The following is a 16,987-nucleotide window of genomic DNA, read 5'->3' as shown; positions in this document are numbered from 1 at the left end:
CAATTCTAACAGACTACTTTCAAAAGCTATACTCTCTAAAGGAAGAAAATCTGGCGGAAATGGATGCATTTTTAGAGAAATACAAGTTACCCAAACTGAGCAAAGAAGAAGTTAACCAATTAAATAAGCCAATATCCTATAATGAGATACAGGAAGCTATCAAAAGTCTTCCAACAAAAAAAAGCCCAGGACCAGATGGATTCACAGCAGAATTCTATAAGACCTTTAAAGAAGAACTAATACCCATACTCCTCAAGCTCTTCAGAGAAACAGAGAAGGAGGGAGCTATCCCAAACTCATTCTACGAAGCCAATATCACACTCATCCCCAAACCAGGCAAAGACCCAACCAAAAAGGAGAATTACAGGCCAATCTCCTTGATGAACACAGATGCAAAGATCCTTAACAAGATTCTAGCTAACAGAATCCAGAAACACATAAAAAAAATAATACACTATGATCAGGTAGGCTTCATCCCAGAGACACAGGGATGGTTTAACATACGTAAGTCAATAAATGTAATCCAGCATATCAACAGAGCCAAGGTCAAGAATCACATGATTATCGCCACAGATGCAGAAAAGGCCTTTGGTAAAATTCAACATTCATTCATGCTAAAAGCTCTGGAGAAAATAGGAATAGAAGGAACATTTCTAAAAACAATAAAAGCCATTTATGACAGACCAATAGCCAATATTATACTTAATGGGGAAAAGCTACAACCAATCCTCCTAAAAACAGGAACAAGGCAAGGATGTCCACTGTCTCCACTCCTCTTCAACATAGTCCTAGAACCCTTAGCCAGGGCAATAAGGCAAGAAAAAGACATTAAAGGGATCCGCATAGGGAAAGAAGAAGTGAAACTATCCCTTTTTGCAGACGACATGATACTATACCTCCACGATCCCAAAAACTCCATCCCCAAACTTTTAGAAATCATAAGTCACTTCGGCAAAATAGCAGGATACAAAATAAACCCACAAAAATCAGTTGCCTTCCTATACACTGATAACGCACAGGAAGAGAGGGAAATAAAGGGAGCAACCCCATTCACAATAACCTCCCAAAAAATAAAATATTTAGGAATTAACCTAACCAAAGATGTAAAAGAACTATTTAATGAGAACTATAAAAAGTTAAAGAAAGAAATTGCAGAAGACACTAGGAAATGGAAAGACCTCCCATGCTCCTGGATAGGCCGACTTAATATAGTAAAGATGGTGATACTTCCAAAACTAATATACAAATTCAATGCAATTCCTATTAAAATCCCAATGACGTACATCACTGAAATACAGAAAACAGTCCAAAAATTTATATGGAACAACAAAAGACCTAGAATAGCCAAAACAATTCTAGGGGATAAAGACAATATGGGAGGGCTATCCATGCCGAACTTCAAACTCTACTACAGAGCTATAATCACAAAGACAGCATGGTACTGGCACAAAAACAGACCCGAAGACCAATGGAACAGAATAGAAGATCCAGATATAAATCCACAGGCCTACAGCCAGCTGATATTCGACAAAGGAGCCAAAGACATACAATGGAAGAAACACAGCCTCTTCAACCGCTGGTGCTGGGAAAAATGGGCAGCCACATGCAGAAAACTAAAAGTGGACCCCAGCCTATCACCATGCACCAACATCAACTCAAAATGGATTAAAGACCTTAACATTAAACCTGAATCTCTGAAACTACTGCAGGACAGAGTAGGAGAGACACTTGAACTAATAGGCACAGGAAGGAACTTCCTGAACAGAGTCCCAGGGTCACAACAAGTTGGAGAGAGACTCGACAAATGGGACTACCTTAAAATAAAAAGCTTCTGCACAGCTAAATCTATCGCAACTAAGCTAGAAAGACAACCAACGAATTGGGAAAAAATATTTACCAGCAATATATCAGACAAGGGGTTAACATCCTGTATATACAGGGAACTCAAGAAACTAATCCCTCCCAAACCTAACAAACCAATTACTAAATGGGCAAGGGAACTAAAGAGGGACTTCTCAAATGAAGAAATAAAAATGGCAAAGAAACACATGAGGAAATGTTCATCATCCCTGGTGGTGAAGGAAATGCAAATAAAGACAACCCTGAGATACCACCTTACCCCAGTCAGAATGTCCCACATCCACAAATCAGCCAACGACAAATGCTGGAGGGGATGTGGAGAAAGAGGAACCCTATTACACTGCTGGTGGGAATGTACACTTATACAACCACTTTGGATAGCAGTCTGGAGGGTCCTTAGAAAGCTAAAGATTGACCTCCCTTACGACCCAGTCATACCACTTCTAGGCATCTACCCTGAACAACAGGAACCAATATACAAGGACACGTGCACCTCCATGTTTATTGCAGCACTGTTCGCAATAGCTAGGATATGGAAACAACCTAGGTGCCCCACCACAGATGAATGGATCCAAAAATTGTGGTATCTATACACAATGGAATATTATGCAGCCATTAGAAATGACAAAATAATGGCATTTGCAGGGAAATGGATGGAGCTAGAAGGAATCATGTTGAGCGAGGTAAGCCAAGAACGAAGAGACAAACGGTACATGGTCTCCCTGATAAGTGGATGCTAAATCCAAAAGGTTAGGTGATACGACAAAACTAACAGGACTTAAGAAACAAAGAACTCCCGCTCATCTGGTTGAACCACTACTAAATATCCTCATGCTGCTGATCACAAATATGGTATATAACATGCGAACACTGTTATATATTACAGACTGTGGTAGACAATTTGCTCCAGGGAAGTTAGAATGAACTTGTGACTTTGAAATTATGTAATCATTTAATCACAATCAAAAAAAAAAAAAAAAGAACCTCGGGGAAGGGAGGGAGGGAGGGGATGGTAGGGGGAAAACAATGGAGGGGGTAACAATGTTCAAGAGGAAGTGTACTCATAACCTCACTCATGTAACTGTAACCCTCTGTATAGTAGCTTTACAATAAAAAAAAATATATTAAAAAAATAAAAAATAATAAAACAATTACGGGCTTTTAAGAGGATCGTCTGGTGTTTTTACCTTTAATTCGCTTTATTATCTTGAAGGTATTGATTATATTCATAAATAAACCTTAGTCATCATATGTTTTAAAATATATACTCTTGGTTTGGATTTCCTAATATTTTATTCATAACGTACATTTCATCCCTCAAATTTCTAACAGCACAAAAAATATCTCTTCTAGAAACTATCTGTGCCACAATGGAGATGTGGTGCTTTGTGACAGATGTGTGTTGGCACAGGTTCCCAAGGGAAAGAAAAAAATGTGTTCATAAGAATTTATGTTATGTTGCCAGACCATAGCGGCTCATGCTATAATCCTAGCTATACAGGACACCGAAATCTGAGGATCACAGTTCAAAACCAGCCTGGGCAAGAAAGTCTGTGAGACTCTTATCTTCAGTTAACCACCAGAAAACTGGAAGTGGTGCTGTGGCTCAGAGTAGTAGAGTGCTAGCTTTGAGTAGAAAAGCTCAGGGACAACTCCTAGGCCCCAAGTTTAAGCCCCATGACCGACAATTAAAAAAAAAAATGTATGCTATGTATAAGGCTGTCTGTACTGGCGTGAAAACCTTGGAAAGACCTCAAATGTCCATCAGCAGGAGATAAATTAAATAAATTACAACTTATCTAAACTATGCCTACTATGAAGCTGTTAAGAAGAACGAGTTAGATTAATATCTACAAACCTGGAATGTTGTCTATAGTACATTGGTAATGGAAAAAGAGAAGATATCAACACATATATACGTGTATATGTTTGCATGACTTTAAAGAACATACTTTCACACTGCTCGGGCCTGAAGCCCAGGAGGAAACTGCTGTAGGGTGTGAAGGGGGGTCCATTCTATTTGAAGAAAGAAAAAGCTTCTTCCCAGGAGGAAAAAAAAAAAATAACACAAAAACACACCAGACTTCCTCAGTGATGGAATAATGGTGAGCCCTCTGTCCTGTTTATCTTTGTTTTCCATAAATATCAGTGCTACTTATATTTACACTGAAGCAGTAGAAGATTGAGAGTCTTTTGTTTTTGTTGAAGAGTCTGTGGATAAGCCAAGAACTGGTGGCTCACACCTGTAACCCTACTCAAGAGGCTGAGATCTGAGGACTGTGGTTCAAAGCCAACCCAGGCAGGAAAGTTTGTGAGATTCTTTTATTCTATTGTTGGTTGTGGGGCTTGAACTCTGGGCCTGGGAGCTGTCCCTGAGCTGTTCAGCTCAAGGCTAGTGCTCTAACATTTGCCCAACAGTACCACTTCGGGTTTTCTGGTGATTACTTGGAGATAAGAGTCTTGTGGACTTTCCTGCCCAGGCTGGCCTGGAACTGTGATGCTCAGATCTCAGCCTCCTGAGTAGCTAGAATTACAGGTGTGAGCCATTGGCACCCAGCTTGTGAGACTCTCATCCCCAATAAACTACTCAAAAAAAACAACCGGAAGTGGTGCTGTGGCTCAAGTGGTTGAGAGCTAGCCTTGAGCAACAGAAGCTCAGGGACAGCGCCCTGGCCCTGAGATCAAGCCCCAGGACTGGCCAAAAAAAAAGGTCTGTGGATAGTGATAAGGGAGAGATCATGCCTTCACAGTGGATTTCCCCACCTGAAGCCCCAAACAGAGGGGAAACGGCAGCGTGGAACCCCCTCTGCTTTCTATGGTCTTACCGCCATGGATTTGTTCTTTTCATTGAAAAATCCAAGAGCTTGGAAACTTCCTTCCCTGAGTTTCTACCGCTCTCAAATATCTGAGAATATCTTCTTTCCTGGTTCAAGACCCAGTGTGACCTGTAGACAATATATCTGCATCCAGCTTACCTTAAGAATGTCAAGTTCAGCTTCCTTGGCCATATTATCCAGGGCTCATGAATGTACTATCATCTAGGAAAGTCTTTGTAGATGATTGAGTTAAGATTAAGTCATTAAGAGGGGTTCTCCTCTGACCTTGTTCTTACTGAAAAGGGTAATGTGGAGCCAGGAACATACAGCAAGAAAACCTTTGAAGATGAAGGGTGATAGGGTGATACATCTTAAAAAAAAATCCAAGATGGCCAGCAAGCTAGGGGAAAAGCACCAATCAACACCTTCCTCATAACCCTTGGAAGGAGCGGCTGAGACACCAACCCTTCCCTCAAGCAAGGCTGAGGCGCCCTGTCCTCATACCTCTTTGTCTGCAGACATGTGAGACAACACATTCCTTTAAGCCATGTCATTTGCGGTACTTGTTACAGCAGCTACAACAAACTCATACACTATAGATCAACAAATGCCAAATTCAACCCGAGTAATAGATTAGCCCAGGACAAAAAGGAGTGGGATACTGCACAGTAGAGCATCCCTGCAACACCACAGTGGAAAATGTAGTCAGTAGGGTTTTCACGTGGTTATAGGACAGACAAAAAGCCCTTGCATTCATCCAGTACTTTGTGTACCATTCAACAATGCCCAAAATAAAACCAATCCTCCAGGTCCTTGGCTAGCATTTTTTCCAGCCAGACAAGAAGGCAAAAATAAGATTGGAGGCTAAGCAATGCAATCTGTAGCCACAGGAAGATTCTCTCAACAGCGCCAGGTTGGCAAGATGCCAGAGGGCTGCTGGTTTCTGTTGAACCAGTTTTCTGAAGAAAATGAGAACTTTCTTTTCTAAGCCTACATGTGTCTCTAGAACCTTCCAAAGAGAAGCTAAGTGAAGGGCGCTAAAACTAGGGGAGGGAAGAGATGGGGGGGGGGAGAGAGAGAGAGATTGCCCTTCAAATGGGAGGAGAGGGAAAAGCAAGAAGAAAATTCTGTTTTCCTGAGGGGTTCAGTCAGTTGCCAGCTGGAGACAATGGAGGTAACAATGGAAGAGACTTTAATAAACCACGAGACCTCGATCAGAGCAGGGCCATGCTTCCCAACAGCTGGGTCACGTGGTCACCACATCTACCTGCCATGATGATCTGTTAATAAGCAAGGGCCAAAATCAAGTAATGAAAGGGGAAAAGCCACTGTCAGCCTGAGCTAAGCCACACTTCCCCTCTTCCCAGGTCTAATAAAGAAAGTCACGCAGGCCCTTAGGAGAACAATGAAATCCAGTGAAAGGAGGAGAAAGTGGCTCACAGTAAGTTTTGTTTCAACTTCTTTATTTAACATAGGCTGTCTATCACCATGGAAACCAGTTCTTTTTCTTCCTCCTTTGAATCCTACCAACAAGATGGTCCATGAATGGATGCGTGCATGTCCCAAGTCCCACAGGGTTTCCAGGCATATTGTCAGCACTTGTCACGTGAAGCAGGCCTCACAGGTAGCAGGACTGAAGATGCAGCGTCAGTGGTTTTGTGGGGGTAGAAGGGAAGCAGGAGAGGACGGGGTATAAGCTAGAGAGAGGCCCCGCCTCATGACCTGATGATCTCTGTGAGGCAGAAGCTTGGTCACCTTCTAAGTGATGTCCTGACAATGTGTGCAAGGTTCCGCTGCAGGGTGAGCTGTGAAGCTGGCTGCTCTTGGGCTCTGGCTGGGTGGGGCTGGGTGGGGTCTGAGGATGGTGGGCATCAGCAAGGACGATGATCAGGAGGTATGGGCTGTCTCCCACACTGGGAGATAATTCATGATCATTGTTGGGAAGCCCTAGAATCTGATTCGGCTTTGAACCGTGAGAAATGGTCTTCTTATGACTTCCTAACAACTCTAAAAAAAAAAAAAAATGTTCTCTGGCATGACTTGTCAAGGCGGCAGACATTTAGTTATATTGTATATCCTGATCAAAGGTAACTGAAACACTCGGGTTCTGATTGCTCACAGAATCCATAGTACTGATGGACTATTGGAAGATGGTACTTTATAGTTCATGTTAGGGCAAATTGCATGATTCATTTGCTGGGGCTGGCTCTAAGCAGAGATTCTCCACTCTCTGCCTCCTGAGTAGCTCACTGAGCTGTGATCCTCACAGTTCCATTCCTTTCCAATACTTGTGAGCCAAATCCTTGGGAGACACTGGGTGGATCTAATGGGTCTTGAACAGAGCGTTTTCTGGGGGCAATGAGAAAACTGGAGGGCAATGGATAAATATGAAGCAAAGTCAAGCCAGGTAGGGTAGCGCATACCCGTAATCCCAGCACTTGGGAGTTGAAGGCAGGAAGACTAGGAGTTCCAGGCTGGCCTATAAAATGAAACCTTGTCTTTAAAATCAAACGGAAAAGTTGGAACTGACCAAAGAAACTTTACTGGGCCATTTCCTGTGAATACCACGTGTATAATAACCACTACAAATCTCCAAAGTTAACTTTCAGCGCCACACATCCTCCTTTGTGATGCAATACACAGAGCGTAGCCGTGACTCATGCCTGTAATCCTCACCTCTCCGGAAGCTGAGAATCACCATTTGAATCCAGTCTAGACAAACTAATCAGAGACACTTGTGAAAAATTAGCTAGCAAAAAGTAGAACTGGAGGCATGGCTCAAATAGGGCAGTGTCATCCCAAGCCACGGCACATAGATCGCAGCACACAGATCAGAGTTCAAGCCCCAGTATTTGCACATAAATAAAGCAATGTTCTTCATTAGCAACATTAGCAATGCTCTATCATGCTAAGTAAAGACAGACTCAAAGCCTGTGTCAGTTGGTCCTGGGGGCATCACTGAGCCACCCAGCATCCAAGGACTGTGTGGGGTCCCCCCTCCCTGCTGTTTCCTGCCCCATCCACCTGCTCCCATGAATTCCATTTCCTGGTTTTTCCTCCCACCTGTCAGCAGCTTCCTGGTATTCTGCCTATAACTCTGCGGGCAGCGGCCCTGGCCCTTGTCTTTCACCACCGTGTACATCCCACCATTACAAAGGACTCCAATCGCTGGGCTCAGCTCAGCTCCAAACATCCTTCCACATAAGAGCACCTCTCATCTGTTACAGGTAAAACCTAAGTGCTGTATCATCCAAATGGCTCGTTGGGGCCCAAAGAAGTATAACAGAACAGGTCTCCAGCTATGTATCTGCTCCACGTCAGTTCACTACCCAAGGCTGATGGTTGCTACTCTTGCACACCACACAGGTTCTCTAGCCACAATTTTTTTAAAAAAGCAGTGCCTTGTCCTCCCAGCTGGCTCTTTCATGTCCTTCAAGGAAGATACTGGCCAGGAGGAAGCCTGGGCCATGGGCCCCACTGCCCCCAGAGACTGTCCGTGCAGCCATGGCGCAGTGCTGGCCCACAGAAAGCAGTCTTTCTTATCACCAGGAGCACCAGGCCTCACATGTCGGTCAATATTTGGGTAGCCTTATCACGTTTCCAAGATCACATTCCAAAAAAGAAAACCAGACCCATAGAGCTCCACTGTTGGTATCTGGTCTAACTTCCTGATCACCCCAATCAGGAAACAGAGACCAAGGAGGTCTTAGTGTAGAGGCCTTTACAATTGTTCTTTCTACATGTCCATTCTGCAGAAGAAAAGCCTCAAAGTCGGTGACTTGTTCCATATCTTTAAGGGGGAGTTAAAGCCACCGTGCCCAAATCAAATGTCCAGACAGAAAGTAAGTCAGAAGACTGATAAAACACAGCAATGGTTTAGAGCCGGTCTGATGTATTCATGCAACATTGCATATGTACATTCCAATTAAAATATGAATATTTCCTTCACATGGGACCATAAAGGGCACACTACTGAGCACACTGCCCTAGGGGTCGTGAAATCCCAGGCCCCACCTGCAAGTAAAGTTTCTGCACTACTCAGAAAGACAAAAGGCACACATGCTTTCTCATACACAGAAGCTAGATCTAAAATGCACTGGAACATGATAAATTATACACGACCCTAGGCTTTCACACACAGTGAGACCAGAGGAGGAAACTCTTAGGGGAGGAACACAAAGGCACAATGCCTGATCATATAAAATACTATTTATCAAAACGAACTCCAGAAAATGAAACCAAGAGGCTTAGCCTTTGTTGTGTTTTCTTTCTGTCTTGTTTGTTCATTTGTCTATCTTGGGGGGGAGGGGTAAGGTGGGGCACAGAAATGGAGGGACAAAGTATAAGCAAATGCAGCAGTGGTGCTCACTAGATACCATGTTGAAAATGAACTATACAACTTGTGGGTGGGGACGGGAGGGAAAAACTGGGAGAGAGTGAGGGAAGGGGTGATATTGTCCAAAAAGAAATATACTCTTACTTGAGTTACATAACTGTAACCCCTCCGCACATCACCTTCATGATAACAATAAAAAAGAAAGGAGTACAATTTAAAAGGACATGTACTCATTACCTGACTGATGCAGTTATAATCCTTGTACCTCACCTAAATTGTACATAACAAATTTCTGCCTAGAAGACTGTCCCTCTCCATTTTACAGCTGATGGGGCTGAAGCCCAGTGAGCCCTGAAATGTCTGTGCCTTCATCCCAGAGGCCTTTGGAAAGCCGCCTGGGCCTCATGTCCACTTTAGGGGAAGAGCCACCGGCCAAAGACAGCTCATCTCGGATGTGATTTCCCTGGAAAGCTGGAGGAAGAATGCACTAGGGCCCAGCAGACGCAGGTGTGGGCTTTGTACCTCCCATCGGCCGGCACCCCAGCCCCACAGCGAGAGCCAACCTCAGCTCTGCTCCAGGACAAACACACACCTGAAGTCATGGTAAAAGGAGAACGAAAAGACTGGTTTTCCTGGGCAGTGCAAGGTATTTTCTCAACCACAACTGCACATGGGCCTCACCCTGAGCCCTAATATCTGCAGGTGGTTGTGAAGGTACACAATCACACGGCCCCACAGGGGGGAACAAAGAAGCCTGAAGCTGAGGGGGCCCCAAGTTCCCTCTTTCCCGGTCTATTCTTCAACCCAATTAAGAAAATTTATTATTTCCATTTGCAGGGGAAAAAAAGCCCTCAGCTTCTTAAATTTCCTATGGTTTTTATTTTTTTCAGAATATGGACATTTTTAATTACACTTGAGTCTTTTCATTTATTAGGTATATTGAGTGACTTTTTTTTTTTCTCAGAGAGAAAATAGCAAACAGCTGTTAAAGAACTGCTCTGCCCATCGTGGAGCACACTAGTGCCTTTGATCTTAGGAGTCGTAACTAAAGTTGAAGAGGGCCCACAAAGACCTTCTAAACCAACATTCAAATTCGACTCTTTGCTTCGAAGGCGCCAAGAAGGAAAGCTAACAGGATTTAGCTGAAATGATTTATGAATTTTTTTTTAAAAATACACACACATATTTTTTTACCCTATTAAAATAACCCTTTCAATTTAACCTCAGGAGACTAGACCCAGACAAGCACCATTTATCACTCAGAGTTAAATAAGATGCAGAAATGACCGGGCAAAGCTAAGTGGACATCAATACTGTTCCAGAAACTCAGCTGCCTGAAGGAGCCAAAAACAACACTGATAAGGGAAAAAGAAACATGAACTTGTTTTTTAAAAGCCCACTGAACATGTGAAATTCCCCACTGTCTGAGGCTGGGTGTGCTCTGGGTGCTCAACCCTCCTTCAGCTTTCAAATGCCCAATTAAATTGTATTCATTTAGGTCTGTCCTCTACCACCAGCAGCCTTTGTGTGAGGAAGAGTGTGTGTGTGAGGATGAACAGCCTAACGTAGCCCTGAGATGTATACACCTTCCTTGGCCACAGTTACAGTGCTGGTAGGATAGCCAGGACAGGGCATCACGGTGCATATCTACTTCCCCACGCTGTAGGAACCTGGGCATTTCACCTCTTCAGGAGTGGGGAAACAACAAACATGGTGGCATACCAGAAGCACTCATTCCTTAACCCAACTAAGAGACAACACAAAAGGGAACATGATTCATGAAAAGGCAGAGCACTGGTAGCTCACACCAGTAATCCCACCTACTCAGGAAGCTGGTATCTGAGGATGATGGTTCAAAGTCTGCCCAGGTAGAAAAAAAGAGTCCATGAAACTCTTAGCTCAAATTTTAACCACCAAAAAGTTGGAAATGGAACTGTGGCTCCAGTAGTAGAGGATCAGCCTTGAACAGAAAACTAAGGGAGCCGAGTGCCAGTGGCTCACACCTGTAATCCTAGCGACTCAGGAGGCTGAGATCTGAGGATCATAGTTCAAAGCCAACCCAGGCAGGAAACTCTTTAAAAAAAAAAAAAACTTGGCAGAGCTTTACTGAGTAAGTAAGCAAAGCAGACAAACAGATAAGTAGAAAGGCAGAGGCAGCACACTCTAACAGAGTACAGGTGTTCTAAAGGAGACACACCTCCATGAGACTGGTATCTCCAATGAACTACTCAGAAAAAGCCAGAAGTTGCACTGTGGCTCAGGTGGTAGAGCTACCGTTGAGCAAAAGCTCAGAGACAGTGCCCAGGCCCTGAGTTCAAGCCTCAGCACTGGCAAAAAAAAAAAAAAAAAGTTAAGGGACAGCACCCACGCCCTGAGTTCAAGCCCAGTAACAACACACACACATGCACATGTGTGTGCATGGACACACACACACAGATTCATTTTTTTTTAATGTTTTAAACCAAAGATGGAGGAAAGCAAAAGTTTTCATAATGACAAGGTTGCCAAGTAAATATAAGCCAGGCTTGAAGCCATCAGCTCATGCAGTCCCAGGAGAAAACTAAAAAAAGAAACATAAAGAAGAGAAACGGGCTTTTGAGAAGAAACCTTTTGCTTCATCCCTTTTGCTGAGCTCAGGGGCAGGATGCCAGCTTTCCACCCCCACCCCCCCCCCCAAGCCCACCCCCCCACCCCCCCCCCCACCCCCGTCTAGTTCAGGGAGGGACGAGCCTCCACTCATGTCCCACCCAGGCTCAGTGGAGAACTGAAATGAAAGGCCGGTTTCATTTCAAAAGGTAATAAAATGAAACTCGTGTTTAATCATTTAAGACCTGACTTTACGACACTCCTAATTAGGTCTTGGGGAGCACAGGCAATTTTGCCGCCAGCGAAAAATTCCTATGTGGTCTGTCTCTTGTGACAAGGCAACTAATCGTTTTTCTATACCATTCAGAGGTCCTCTCTGACTTGCACGAACCCGAATCTTCCATTAATAGTGTGTTACTAAGAAAATATCTGGTTTCCTTCTGTCCTCTATCTCCTGCCATCAAAGGGTTCGGAGTTCATCCCTGGTTGCCGAGCTGGGAGCAGTACCCAATACTCCTTCAAACAGCCCAGATACTTCACCGCCACTCTCAGTGCTAGAAATCACACCCTGCTCATCCTCGGCAGGTAGTTCGTTCAGCGCTTAGTAGGTACACAGTAACTCCTGTGTCTGATTAGATTTTAGGGGCCTTTCTTTTCAGATTAGTAACTCCCTGAGGAGCTTACAGTGTACCTGGGGAATTCCCAAAGGCCATCATAAAAAAGTATTTATGCAGGCTGGGAAGGTGGCTCAGTGGTAGAGCGCTTGCCTTGCATGCATGAGGCCCTGGGTTCGATTCCTCAGCACCACATAAGAAAAAAGAAAAAAGCCGGAAGTGGTGCTGTGTCTCAAGTGGTAGAGCGATAGCCTTGAGCTGAAGAGCTGAGGGACAGCACCCAGGCCCAGAGCTCAGGCCCCAAGACTGGACCCAAAAAAAAAAAGTATTCATGCTGGGTATTTGTGGCTTATGCCTATAACCCTAGCTTCTCAGGAAGCTGAGACCTGAGGATTGTGGTTCAAAGACAGCCTAGGCAGGAAGATCCATAAAATCCACACATCTCTAATTAGCTACCAAAAAGCTAGAAGTAGAGCTGTAGCTCAAGTGACAGAGGGCTAGCCTTGAGCAAAAAAGCTCAGGGACAGTGCCTATGCCTTAGTTAAAGCCCTAGAATTGGCACCAAAATAAATAAATATTTTTTATTTATATACATATGAATAATATCTATCTATATCTATCTATATAGATATATAGATAGATATAGATAGATATAAGTATGTGTATATTCATGACAAGGACACCAACATAGATAGGATCCCAACTTCCCAAAAAACCGAAAGGGAGAGGGAGGGGAAAAAGCTTTTTAATACCATGTGGACCAAACACCTCATTTTACAGATAAGGAAACCGAGTCTGGATATGAGGGAGGAGAAGGAAATCATAAGTGAGAGGCAGACTGGAGACAAGATCCCAAGGCTAATTAGAGGAAAGATGATAAGAACTAGAAGAAAAGCAAGCTAGGGAGGCCAAGAAGCTCATGGGAGAGAGAGTCCGTGTGCAGAGCCATCATTGGAAGGGCTGTGGGCTGGGTCCCGACACCAGCCTCACCTGAAAGCAGACCCGAGGAGGAGAGAAAGTTCTTCCTGCAGATTCCCACATCTGTTATGCTCTTTCAGTGGAAGGCACCAGGCCCCTCACACAACTCCTGTGAGCCTAGGAAAACTGGAAGCTCACTGTGGCCAGCCAGGAGCTCAGGCCTCCACCAGGACAAGAACAGGAGCGACCTTCCCCCTCGGCGCTCCCGTTCCACCTGCCGCATGATGCAGGCAAACACATCAGAGAATTTTCTAGCACCAGCTGATAAAACATGAGGCTATGGTTGAAAACCACACAGGGTCTAAGCAGCCATCAGCAAAGACTCCCGATCTCTGCCAGGCTTCCTGAACTAAAACATCCATTCTGAACCCGCCGGCAGAGAACACCGGCTGTCCAAGCTTTGACAGCTTAGTGACAAGACACCAGGCCAGAAAATGGCCAGGGATAATGTCCTGCTGTCGCTGTGGCTGAGGCTAAGTGCCTGGTGCCTATGGTGTTGGCCCTCTCCACTGCTTGCCACTACCCTCCAGTGCCAACCCTGCCACAGATATGAAGCAACTTCCTGTCACCCAAAGCATCTCCACAAGCATTGTCACCAGGCCGGCTCTGCTTTATGTCCTCTGCTCCCCTCCAGTGGCACAGCTAAGGGGGGGGGGGGGGGGGGGGGGGGAGGACGCCATTTGCTTCTACAAACATCAGTGGAACAGTGTTTGTTTACCACAGGGTCATGAGGCCCGGACATCTAAGACCTCAGTGGGGTGAACACCTGCCAAAGAAGCCTGGCAGGAGATGGGTTTATTAACCCTTCCCAATGCCTGGGACCTGCTCTTCCTCATAAAGATAACACCCCACACAAACCCATATAAATGTGGCGTTTAAACTTTCCAACCTATAAAGACTGGCCCAGTTCACCCAGGAAAGGTGCTTGTGGGTGGCACTCGCTACGGTTAGAAAAGCCTGGCACTCACTGCCCTGGCATTTCCAAAGGTTAACCTCTTTCATAATAATGTTTCTAAAGGCCTCAAATAATGAAGGAAACAACTGGAGGGAGTGTGATTTATTTTTGTGTGCTCCAGGAAGCGTTGAAGGAATCTGCACAGAGATCCAGTCCTGCATCTCTATATATTAAAACAAAAGGGGTAGGAAAAGACCCTGAGCCCAATCCCCCGAGAAAGGCAGCACTCAGAGAATACCACCCAGGGGAACTAATTCCAGAGCTGTTCCCTAGAGCCTCTTCTGCACTCGAGTATCTGCTCACTTGAGGCTCTTCCAGCACGGGAGGGAAGATTGTTTCCAGGGTCAGACACACTTGGCCTTGATGAAATCACAGCAAAAAGTTGTGGGGTAGGATTTTACAGCAATTATAGGAAACTGGGTCTCTGCAATCCTCAGCCACTCTCCTCCAACCCTGAGCAATGACTGGATCACAACCGCCTGATGGCTTCCAGCTGTGGGATGGCCAGACTCCTCTTAAAGAGCCCACAGCAGCGATTTAAAAAACAGCTCCATCCATGGAAATGCTGGTATCTGGCTTGACAGTAAGCCAGGAACACATCTGTTGCCCATGGGTTGAGACAGAACATTCTGACCAAATTAGAAAAGTAAAAATAAAATATGAAGAGGAGGAGACATTAAAAACTAAGTGATTCCAAGTTCTATTTATTAAATAAATTTGTTCTTCACATTCAGTCAGCAAACATCAGCATCAGCCATCCACCAAGGTGCTACATTGGATGCTGAGGATATCAAAATAAGGCAGGTCTGTTGGTGGCTCACACCTGTAATCCTAGCTACTCAGGAGGCTGAAATCTGAGGATACAGGTTTGAAGCCAGTCCAGGCAGGAAAGTCTGTGAGACTTTTCATCTCTAATAAACTACCAAAAAAGCCAGAAGGGGAGCTGTGATTTAGGTGGTAGAGCACTGGCCTTGAGAAAAAGAAGCTCAAGGACAGCGCCTGGGCCCAAAGTTCAAGCCTCAGGACAGGCATTAAAATAAGTAAATACATAAAATGCACTGCTTGCTGCTAGTGACTAGGCTCCAGATCCCTAAAATGACTGACCTAATAAGAAACCAAGAAACTCCATACCTCACCGGACCAGTCTGACAAGGCAGAGAAAACTTGGGGTAGAGAGCGGGGAGGGAGGCATGTATTCTGGTTGGCCCAATTCTCAAAGGAGGCAGAGTGCTTTGCTCACTGATTTTACACTTCCAGAAATTAGTAGTGGCTGCGTTCACTAGAACACAAAGGCATCCCCAGGTCCTTAGTAGGAAATTAGAAACACTCAAAAGTTGTCTGTAATGCACAAGAAATCTGTGGTTCCGCACATAGCTAACCTCAGCTTTATCCTTCCCCGAGACACGTAATTCACACTCTCCCAACAATGTTCTTTTGAAATAAATATAATTTACTGAATCATATCCCATAAACGATTAAATGATGGGTTTCTACTATCATTGAATATAATGCCGGCTATTAAATTTCAGTCACGCTAGCCAGTGATTGGAATAATGTCTGCACTCCAAGAACAGGTGTGCTTGCGAGTCTGTCCCTGGCTTTGACAGACAGACACACATACTCACCACACAGCCAGACGATCAATCTTTCTTCCCATTCAAACCTAATGGATGGTACATATATGTATATCTAACACAGACCATACATACATGATATATATTACCTATAAAGCACAAACATTAATTCCATATATTAGTGTAAATAGAGCCTATTAAAATTCCCCCGGCGAGGCCATTCATGTTGCTACACAGCAGTTCACTCACAGTTCTGAAACACGACCGACTTGATTCAGAACAGGTGAGTGTCACTTGATGAGGGAGGAAGACAGGGAGAAGGGAAGACGGTGCAGATCCCATGGCCCCATGAGTACCTCAGGCCCCTGGAAGGACCACGACTGGGAGGCTCCCAGACATACCCCAACTTACCGGAACTTCAAATGCCTCCTGGGTGTCATCCAGCATCTGGATTTTGATGGACATGAGCTTCCCTGACGGTGTTGGGGGTGGCTTCTGTCCACGTTCCAAGGTGCTGATCCCCGAATTCTCAGGGGCCCCCAGCCGTGATCCGGGAGTAGGCTTCTGCTCTATTTCTCCCATGATGAAAGTAGCTTATATAAAATCTGCAGGAAGCAGTGAGAAAGAAAAATACATCAGAACTTTTTTTGGGCAGTACAGGGATTTGAACTCAGGACCTCACGATTTATAGGCAAGTACATTATTGCTATGCCACAACCCAGCCTTTTTTGCTTCTTCAAACAGGGTCTGGCTTTTTGTCCAGGCAGCTGGACCACAGTTCTTCTATTGCTGACTCCTGTGTGGCTGGGACAGCAGATTCACACCAACCTTCATTCCCAGGTTTTCTAATGGTCTGGCGAACTTTTTGCACAGGCTGCCCTCAAACCACAATCCCTCCACTCTGCACTTCCCAAGTAACTAAGATTACAGGCATCAGTCACCAGCCCTGGCTCACTGAGGAGCTCCTGCTGCTCTTCCTTCTTTTGGGAAAGTACCCAAGTAAGAGTGCCGAGCGCCCATCCCCTGCCCCCTACGGCAATTGCAGATGGCAGCCTCCAGCTCCTATGTTTACAATGTCACCTTTGGGCATGCAAATCATTTTGCACCTTTTCTTCATTTGCATAACTTTGCATGATACTGCATATTTTATCCTTGTCCACTTTCACAGTCGGCATGTCATTGTTCATACGGCATGGCATGTCATTGTTCATACGTATTCCACAGGGATTATTCTGCATCTGTATTCTGATTATTCTAAGCTAGGCTCT

The 16,987-nt window shown here is 44.7% G+C and overlaps 1 protein-coding gene across 1 annotated transcript in view; it reads right to left on the bottom strand.

Moving 5' to 3' along the window:
* The window catches only part of Farp1 (FERM, ARH/RhoGEF and pleckstrin domain protein 1), a 233,550-nt gene that overhangs the window by 168,617 nt on the left and 47,946 nt on the right, over window positions 1-16,987 (bottom strand). Inside the window, exon 2 of the mRNA XM_042682639.1 lies at window positions 16,131-16,324. Within this exon, the coding sequence (XP_042538573.1) occupies window positions 16,131-16,301 (171 nt within the window). The 5' untranslated portion in view covers window positions 16,302-16,324. The remainder of the gene's footprint in view (window positions 1-16,130; window positions 16,325-16,987) is intronic.

This window comes from Dipodomys spectabilis, unplaced genomic scaffold (genome assembly GCF_019054845.1).
Source record: "Dipodomys spectabilis isolate Male_0828 unplaced genomic scaffold, ASM1905484v1 ptg000075l, whole genome shotgun sequence".
Classification (NCBI taxonomy): domain Eukaryota; kingdom Metazoa; phylum Chordata; class Mammalia; order Rodentia; family Heteromyidae; genus Dipodomys; species Dipodomys spectabilis.
This window is presented reverse-complemented; position numbering and strand designations above follow the sequence as displayed.